This window comes from Tinamus guttatus, unplaced genomic scaffold, assembly GCF_059628265.1.
Source record: "Tinamus guttatus ecotype Peru unplaced genomic scaffold, ASM5962826v1 Tinamus_guttatus_pri_ptg000318l, whole genome shotgun sequence".
In the NCBI taxonomy this organism is placed as follows: Eukaryota; Metazoa; Chordata; class Aves; order Tinamiformes; family Tinamidae; genus Tinamus; species Tinamus guttatus.
The window spans coordinates 1,868,916-1,878,413 of record NW_028288852.1 but is presented as its reverse complement, the minus strand read 5'-3'; the positions used below and the strand labels follow the sequence as shown (position 1 = coordinate 1,878,413).

The 9,498-nt window shown below is 46.0% G+C and overlaps 1 protein-coding gene across 2 annotated transcripts; it reads right to left on the bottom strand.

Annotated features, from left to right (window-relative positions):
* Positions 1-629: 629 nt before the first annotated feature.
* SMIM11 (small integral membrane protein 11) lies at positions 630-8,273 on the bottom strand. 2 transcript variants are annotated; one of them, XM_010211568.2, is made up of 4 exons: positions 8,221-8,273; positions 4,065-4,181; positions 2,284-2,463; positions 630-742 (listed from the first exon to the last, which is right to left on the bottom strand). In XM_010211568.2, the coding sequence occupies exons 2-3, from the start codon at positions 4,083-4,085 to the stop codon at positions 2,296-2,298; spliced, it is 189 nt and encodes a 62-aa protein (XP_010209870.1). In that variant the 5' UTR covers positions 4,086-4,181; positions 8,221-8,273; the 3' UTR covers positions 630-742; positions 2,284-2,295. The 2 variants fall into 2 exon arrangements, with proteins under 2 accessions (XP_010209870.1, XP_088385136.1); XM_088529010.1 differs by lacking the exon at positions 8,221-8,273 and adding an exon at positions 8,143-8,161.
* Between the last annotated feature and the right edge of the window lie 1,225 nt (positions 8,274-9,498).

Genomic DNA, 9,498 nt, shown 5'->3' with positions numbered 1-9,498 from the left:
AGCCTTTATTTCTGTGCTAAAAATCTTCTCTGTTGATTAGCCTAGTGACTGCATTAACTTATGCTGCAGGATTTGGTGGAACATGTAGGAATGACTGGTTTTCAGTTGGTAAAAAAATCTACTTCATAGGCTGAGTAAAGGGAGTGCCATAAACAGCTTTCAGATTTTGTGCACAGCAAAACAAGAGAAGAAAGTTTCTAGAGTTGAGCTTCCTCAAAAGCTGATTTGCATTATTCTAAGGAAGTCTGGATTGCTGAAAGTGCTTTGAGAAAGACCTTCCCTGACAAGCTCATGCCTTGGTTTTTGCCTAGATTTGGGAAACGGCCCATGAGCCACAGATGCACATGCCTGCAAGAAGTAGTTCCTCTGGAGGAGTGATGCAGAGACCTCCCAATTTCCTTCTGTCTCTCCATAAACCTTATATACACCCATGATAGATTCAGAGGTTTTTACCTCTTTAAAATCTGCCAGCCCTTTGCTGCTAATCTTTAGAGACTGCCTCCCTTGCACCAATAATTGTAGCATCTGTAGTAAGCAGCAACCAAGGCCGTTACTTTTTTTTTTTTTTTACAAAGGATTTTTTATTGCATAAATAGAAGCTTAGATATTTTGCTGTATGTATAAAAAAAAAAAAGCGTTGAGATAGAGTTTAAGTGAATGTTACTCTTCAGGGCTTCATTCCTTTGTAATATCCTTCATCTGCAGGAAGACTTCATTCTCCCAGGAAAGGAATCCAAGCAAGCTGCCAAGAGATGGAAAATCTGCAGGGTAAGGAGACAGCAGTGAGAACAGCAGGCCTGCTACGCTGGCGGCACATGGGCTAGATCTGCCTGCCCACGTGGCGCGCTGCAGTCGGAGCTAATCGCGGCTCGGCAGTGCAGGCAACAGGGAAGGTTTTCAGGGTAGGAGAATCCAGCCCTTCTCGCAGTCCCAGGATAGACTGGGGTGACAGTCCTAGAAATGGCCTCCTCCGGTGGCGACACTGGGTGACCAAGAGAATTTTTAGCATATTTTCTGAGAAATCGGAGACTCTTTAATGTCACTCATTCAAAGTGGGACAAGCTCCGTATCCCAGTGCAGCAATTCTTTGGGCTAGGGACACTACCAGGCAGAACACCCTGGGACCTGCCGCTGCACACCCAGCACAGCACCATTTTATTGGTAAAAGAAAGCAGCAGGCCTGCTCACTTGCAGGGCAACTTGTCCTTGTGCCTAATCTCTTGTTTGTTTAGCACGAGAACTCCATATAACTCACTCTTATCTGATGTATTCCACACAAACTAGATGCTAGCTAAGCTGATTTAAAGTAAGAACTTAAGATGGCACAGGTCATCCCAGAGACATGTCCCCAGCGTGACATAAACAGGAGACTGAAAAACATCTCTGTTTCTGTTGTTTTTTCCTATGGGAATGAACCACTCCATTGCCATGGTTATTTCCAGGTACCGATTTCGAGTCACAGTTTCCAGTCCCTCTTGCAGGAAATAATACATCAAAGCTAGCAAAACTTCTAAAAACTGAAACTGTTCATATGTAAGGTGATGGACTCAAAAATAGAAAAAAAGATTTGCAGTTCGATAAACAGTAGCATTACTTTAAACCCCCACTGAGTTTACAAAAGGCAGGTACAAACAGAATTCTCATTTTTCTGCGGGGCAGAGCAAGATGAAATGAAATTATAAAAAAATCACATGGCCAGCAATGAAGAGAATACAATCTTAATGCTGGAAAACATTGATTTTGCTAACAGACTTTTGCTAACGGACAGTCCAATGAGGTGATGATTGCTTAAGCTTACTTTGAAGAGACTGGGGAACAATTTGGTAATTTGGGAAGCTCCCCGGCATGAGATTTGGCCCTGCCAGCTATACCCTCTACAACTTGTCACACATTTAACTAACATGGAAAGCCTGATCCTTTTCCATTTTAGTTATGGTCTTTAAGGCCAGAGAGTTATGGACTTTTTTGCTCAGTTTAACCTCCTCCTCAATGTCTTGGGACATCCTATGCAACCAGCTGGGCATAAGAATTCAGGGAGCTAAATAGCAGAAGACCATCATGCTCACATCTCTGAAATCATGAATCATGGTTACCAAGCTTTTCTGGTGGTAATTGATGTCTTGCAAAGAATGGGCTGAGGCATCAGAGAACACAATTTTTGCAAGAACTTAAATAACAGTGATAGTTCTAAACTGCATAATCCAAACATATCCAAGTCAAAACATGTGGGATTAACATAGCAATGCCATTATCGAGCACCAAGGTGTCAAATAAATTCTATACCTGAGAGGCTCTTCAATCATCCTTCTTCTCTGCTTCTTTTTTCAATTTCTCTTCACGTTCCCTCTTCAATTTTTCTTCAATTTTTTTGCTCCGGTACATTTTCACTCCAGCAAATGCTAAGCAAAGAATCAATGTTTTAGCTGCCAAAATGTACATCAGCAATGGGAAATTCTCCAGAGCCTGAAATACAAAATAATATATTTAAGCAGTTACGGGAACGCTTGGGCAATTAAAATTGAATCTACAGGGATGTTATGCAGCTTCCTACAGCAACAACACTATTCCAAGCAGGAATAATGCTTCTGTTCATGCTGCTTTTCTGTAGGAAACTTTTCTAACCAGGAAGATCAACAGCTAGGGAAAAAGGACAAAAATAAGTTTACTTAATTTGAGTTTGTGTATGAAACCTCTTTGAATGGGTCTTTGTCCCATTTGTTTGCTTTACATCAAATTAAATAGCAGCAGGATCTGGAGCTGAAACAGGAGAATAACTGATTATCTCAGGATAATTGGAAAAGGTAAAAGTCAAGCAATGCTTCTAAGTAAGCAATGCTTCTGAACAGTTCTCCTGAATGATGTATCCTTTTATCTCTGCCCTCAGATATAATGCCTGAAGATACTTTTTTCTTAAAAAATTTAATCCACAAGAGTTTTGCAATGAACTTGCCCACATCTAGAAGAATGAGAATGTTTGAGCCAGAGAGAAGTAAAACAACCCAGCCTTCTTTTTTGCATCCAGTGATTCAGTTTCAAGAGCTTTTAATGCTTGGAACGAATGAAATTGCACTGTTTCAATGTTATAAAAGCATGTGATTGTGAATGTGTATGGAGTAGTACTGTGGAACTGGAATACAAATACTGTAAAAGAGATGCAGTGAAAGGTGTCAATTCCAGGATTGGAATTGCAGGTACTAGAGGCACTGGAACATCTCACCATGCTCTTCCTAACAGACATTTGGCCTGCAGGAACCTACATTTCTATCTGTCAGAAATGTAGAGTAGATTCACAGTGATACTTCTCCCTAGCAGGACTCCCAACATCCCACAAAGCTGTTTACCACTGTGAAACTCCTGGATTTAGGAAAAGCTTTGTATCCATACACCACTGAAGTGTCTCCTTGATGCAAACATATCAGAATGTCAGAGTACTCAAGTAAGGGTTTTCATAATACTGATCTATATAGAAGTTGCATATGTAACCCCTGACATGAAGTCTCTCCACACTAATTTTGCAAAAGATATTCTCTGAATCTCTCCACACATTAAAAGCAGCACCTCACTTTGAGCCACAGCACTATAATGCTATACAGAGCCAAGGCTTGTGGTTAGAGCTGTTTTCATGATAAATGCTTTAATCAAACTTATTAAAATTGTTAGTACATGACATCGGTGTGCCTTATGCATGTGCCCTGCAGAATGTTTATGCCCTAACACAGCAACAAACAGGGTGGAGAAACCTCCATGTAGTATTGAGAAAAGTAATGAGAAAAGTCTGGAAAGCCTGGAAGAGCAGGGGCAAACGGAGCAGAGTCTGCCCACAAGCACTACATTCATGTCCAAAAGCATAAGTCTCTAACAGGACGCACATGGGTCAGTTTGCAAGGGGCTGAGTGTGAACTGTAGGAAATGACAACAGGGGGACCCCAAGCCTGAAGACGAGACAGCAAGGTGGTCAGGTCACATTCATGTAGGCAAGAGACACATCTTTAAACAAAAGACTCAGCCACATCTTAAAAGAAAGAGCAGAACTTCACTGTTTTATAAATGCAAGACATCCTCACCTTCCAGTTAAATGCCACCATCTTGACTGTGTAGCGAGTTCTGGCTGTCCCACAACAGGCTGCGCCCAGCACCAACGTGTGTCACGCTTCTAAAGGCACAGATCAGGGCAGAAACATCTTGAAGAAACACAAATTAAAAGGTGTTAGCTAATCTGCTTGTATTCAGCATGTCCACATTGCACCTCTCTGACAAGTTCGTGTGCTGCGCAGAGCCCGGCTGTCCGTGTCAGTCCCACAGCGCTCAGCAGTGACCTACGTGGGTCTTTTTGGAGCTGATTGACAAGAGCAGGGTCTGTGCTGCTGAAGAACAGGGCTTTGACAGGCCCGGGGCAGGTGCCGCGCTCGCACAGGAGGAGGTTGCGCTTGCACCACGCGCCGCACACCCCAGCAGCTGCCCGACTGCAAACACAGCGCCGGCCGCCTGCGACAGCTCGACACGCGCGCACAGCAAGCCACCTCGCTGGGGTTTGGGGTCTGGCTGGCAGGAACGCGTTCGGAAGAGCTGTCTTGCGGTTTTTAAGCCCATCTGCCTTGTTCAGAGCCGGAATGCCTAATGAGATCCTAATATCTAGCAGCTTTTCTCTGATTGACTCATAAATTAATTTTTCCTTGCAGGCTGTAATAACACAGGAGTAAATCAACTGGTTGGTGGTTCCTTTAGAGCTGAGAAACACCCAGGACCCGCAGCAGCCAGCTCTAGTGCTGCCCTCTGGCCTCTGCAGCAGCTCCACTGGCGCTGACACTGTTTTGGCTGCCGGGTTTCAGATTAGGCACATTCCTCTGCCTTCCCTCCTCGAGGTGCTTTCTGTCAGTGCCACAACCGTCACTGTTGGAGAGCAGGAGGAAGGCCTAGAGCTCCGTCTAAACCTTCACTTTCCCCTCTTCAATCACACAGCTCAGAAAACATGTCTTCATGAAGACTTATTTACCGAGAAACAGAATTTGTGATGTGCAACCACAAACAGCAACGGATTGCCTAGAGAGGGGCTAGAGCCAGGAATAGCTGCAAGGACTTACCACGTCCTTGCCTGCAGTCGCCAGCTGGTGCAAGATTCATATCCCGCACCCAAGGCTCCTGCCTCCTGGCATGACCTCAGCTCCTCCGTCCCTGCGTTCAGACCACAGCAGCAGGGCAGCAGGAAAGCTGGTCATCCACAGCTGCAATCTGCGCACAGTTGTGACCGCCACACAGCTTAGGGAGCACAGTGAAGCTGTTGCACTGAGCAGCAGTTTGAGGCCAGGACAGAGGGTACAAAGCACCTATCCACAAGCCCTCCTTCCCAAAGACGCCCTGTGAAGAGCACTCCATAGCTGGGAAATGGCAGCCCATCTCCTGCCACATCACAGGGTATTCCAGGACTATATCCCACTATCTGAGGAGATTGAAATCAGGAAATCAGTAGGTCAGCCTCTATTAACCAGGATTGAACTATATCTAAACAGCGACACAGCCAACCTGTTCATCAGTATTTAGTAAGTTCATCCTGAGTTGTGCAGCTCTCTTCCGTTAATAAAATATCAAACCAGCTCCACTAACTAGTGTCCTCATACCAAAATGTTGACTGCAATGGGTCTTAACCAAATAGCATTCTCACTCTGCTCCTAAATTGCTGTAAATTCTGTGGTTCATATGGAGGCAGTTTTGCAATATGTTGTAAAAAAGCATGAACTCAGCCTTTCAAGTACACAGTAAGATCTGCCAGTTGATGCCGAAAGTAGGATTTTAGTGTTTTTTACAACAGAAGAAAGTTTTAGACTCAGCAAATCTTAGGAAAGCCCATCTGTGGGGTCAGGTGGCAGGGTACTGTCCCACCAATGAGAAGCAGCATACAATGCAGATCACGGTGTGCACTCCCAGGAATGCTCTCATTTCTGAGATGATTATTTTAGCATTCAGCACAATACTTTAGTAATACTTGCAGTCTACTGAGACAAAAGACCTGATCTCCCTCCCTATATTAGGTATCCATAATAGCTGTAGCGGCACCAAGTAGTGCAGCTGCACAAAAGTCACAAATGATGGGACATAAAGAAATCCTCTCTTTCCTCTGAACAGCAATGTTGCAGGCAGAAATGCTTCCTGTGAGAACTGAGACTTTTGGAGGTCTCTCCTTATAGTGCTTTCTCCTGAGGGAACTGAGTGGTGAAGCTACCACATTCTCTCTATATTGCATTTCCACATTCCTGTCACCAACCTCCAAAGATCACACCTATCTCTCTATTTCACCTATTAAATTTTCCAATCTCCGTCTTGATCTAGACCTTACAAAACACAATTGAAACCTCTAGGCAGAAAAAAAAAAAAAAAAAAGTGGGTAGAGCTGGGGCATGGGAAAGAGAGAGGAAAGAGGGAAAAGGAGTAAAAAAGGTAGGATTCATTTTGCATTTGAAAAGCAACACTTATTAGCACTGACATCATCAATTCAAAAGCAAAAACTCACACACTGTACTTTCAAGGTTGTGATAACTTAAAAGCAAGCAGGCCAACAATAACCCGCCAGAGCTCCATGTTTGCTTTTTTAGAAGCAGATAAGACAAAGATAGGAGTTCAAAACACATTTACAGTCAGGCATTGTTTGTTCCCCAAGAAAACGCAAGCTCCTTTAACAAACACAGCAGTAATGGAAGTGAAGGCTTGGCTCCACAGAAGGTCACCATTACCTTCATTTGAAAGCAAGAAGGTCTCTTGCTGAGCCACGTGAAAAATAAATAGGAGCATTAGGTTCTTCTTGAAGCTCTGCCAGAGACTTTGTGGTAGACCGTCCATACGATGTCTATCCCATACTCATATGAATCTATATGAAATAGGGATAAACTGGCAACCTTCTCACACATATCTACATCTTTCTTCACTAGTTTGTACCTCCCAGTCACTAGCCTACTTACCTTCTACCCTCCTCTGTGAAGTAGGATCAAAGTACTACAAATGGCAATGGGAACAGAGGTGTGCACCACACACCTGAGTGCTGCACTATCAGTTCTCCAGTAGCTCCAAGCACAATGAAGTCTACAGGGTGCAGTGCAGGCAGGCAGGGATACTAAACCTTGTGCTGGAGGTCCACATATTCAGCTGGGCTAGAGAGCTCCCAGGAGTGCTGTGCCAAGACACAGAGCCAGGTTTCAGCTGACTCCAGCACTAGGTTCTCCATATAACACATGTTGTGCAACACAAACCACCCCAGACAGGCTAAGGAGTCAGGCCCCAGTCAGAGGAGAAGGCTGTGGTGGAGCAAGGAATTGAATCCAGGTCTGTCAGCCACTGAATTATAGCTCTCCTTTACCACAACCACATTGCAACCCAGCCACTCACACTATTCTTTCCTTAGGAGCACCGGAATATTGACTGGTCTGTGTGCACAAGAACACGTCTACACGGGCATCCGGGGACTCACAAACCCACTTGAGTCGTCTTGGCTGAACTTGTCAGTCAGCTTGCCAATAACTCCATTCACTCAGCAGTAAAGTGAGGCTTGAGATATTCCTCTGTCTGTTCAAGATTTCTGAGTACGTCCATTTTATTCATCTTTATTCATCTTGTGAAGAGCTATAAAAGTCATCAGCTGCAAGGCCTTCGAAAGTAGTGAAGTATTTGACTGCATTCAGCACAGAGTGACGGCTGAATACCTACTGAATTAGAAAAGGGGGTTTGTTCCACCCATCTCCTCTTGCTGCTTTCTTTGATGCACTTACTTCAGAGAAAAAGATGCACATTTCACAAAACATGCTAATTTCAGCAGGTGGATGATCCAGGAACTATGCTTGGCCTGCTGCATTATGCCTCAGTTTTAATATCTTAGGATAGGACCAAGACTCCTCAAAATGAACGAAACTATTGGGTAGGCGGAAATGTAGTAGCACATCATAGTAATATGGCACAGCCCAAAGGTTACAGCGAAATGCAGCGGGAGCAAAGGTGTGCCAGAGCTGCTGCACTAAGAATCCATCACAAACCACTGCTCTAAGACACAGCAGTTATATTAAGTTAGAAGCACTCAGACCTATGTACATTTATAACTCATACCGTGTACATTGGCAAGACAGCACTCTACTGCAAGATCTATGAAACTGCTTGGTTTACATGATTTGTAAGGTAATTTAAAAATTAACACTAATCAAAAGAACATCAGAAATATAAAACCATACGAGGTCTTCATACCTGAAGAAGTGGAAATGGAAACACAAATAATTCCTCTGGCAGTGCTTCATTCATATGCTCCAAACTCTGTTAAGAAAGCACAGAGCAGATGGAATATGTCAAGAATGGCACCTGGATTAAAACCAAATAGAAAAAAAACATCAGCAGCACATCAGGCTGTTCCCCAGCAGGCCCCAGGGTATTAGTTGCGCCAGCCACGTGCCAGAGTCACTGCAAAGAGGGTTTGTGGGGCTGGCAGCCTCTCTTGTCTCCATCCTGACTCCAGCTTTGCTCCAGCCCCTGTCACCTTCCTGGCCCTGGCAGCAGCGATACCCAGCACAGCCAGGGACTTGCACACACACACACCCCTAAGGAAAACAAAAGTTTTTTTTTTTTTTCAACATATGATAACTTCAGAACCCTCCTACTTATTTGCTTAGGTTACGGAAACAAAGAAAACTCAACAGACGCAGTAGCACGCACTTTAGCGTGGTGGGCAGGAGGGCAGCAAGGGGACAGGAAGGAGGCCGGCATGGCGGGCAAGGGGCATGGGGGCAACAAGGCAAGAAGAGAGCCGATAGGAAGGCAGCAAGGCCTGCAGGCAGGCGACAAGCGGAGGGCCAGTGAGGGGCGGGCAGGGGGGCAGGCAGGCGCAGCACAGGCCGAGCAGGCTGGCACAGAGGCGGGGGGCAGCCCCACTCCTGCCCACACTGCTCGGCCCCGGTGGGCACCGTGTGGGCTCCGGCCCCCGCCATCGCTGGTGCTGGGTGGCTGCAGGAACGCAGGAGGAGGGGGAAGGCGGCCGCCGCGCTCTCACCGTGCCTCGCCGTCGGCCATTGCGCCAGCTGCCGGCAAACTACACCTCCCAAGAGCAGCAGCTCCCGGCAGCCGCAGCGGGAGGCCTGGCCGTGCACGCGCCAAGCGGAGCCGAGAGGCCCGCGCTCACGGGGGATGGAGAGAAGAAACAGCGGAGGAAGGAAAAGAAGAAAAATCAGGTGTTCAGGGCATGTCAGTGCTGAGGTTCCTCATGGCAGCCTCCCCTCCTCCAGTTCTCTCACAGTGGCATTTAACCTCTCCAGCCCCCTTTGAGGAAGGGATGGTGGAAATCTTCCCTTTTTTTTTTTTGGTGGAAATTTGTGCCCCCACCATACCATACCTCCTCTCCTGCTCCCCTCACCCCAGGACGGGGCTGACAGGCCACCACGGCGCACGCTGGGCTCCCATGGTGCTGGTGGTTCAGGGGCTGCCTCCTCCCCTCTGTGGCACTGCTCCAGAGGCTGGATGTGGTGGCAGTGCCCA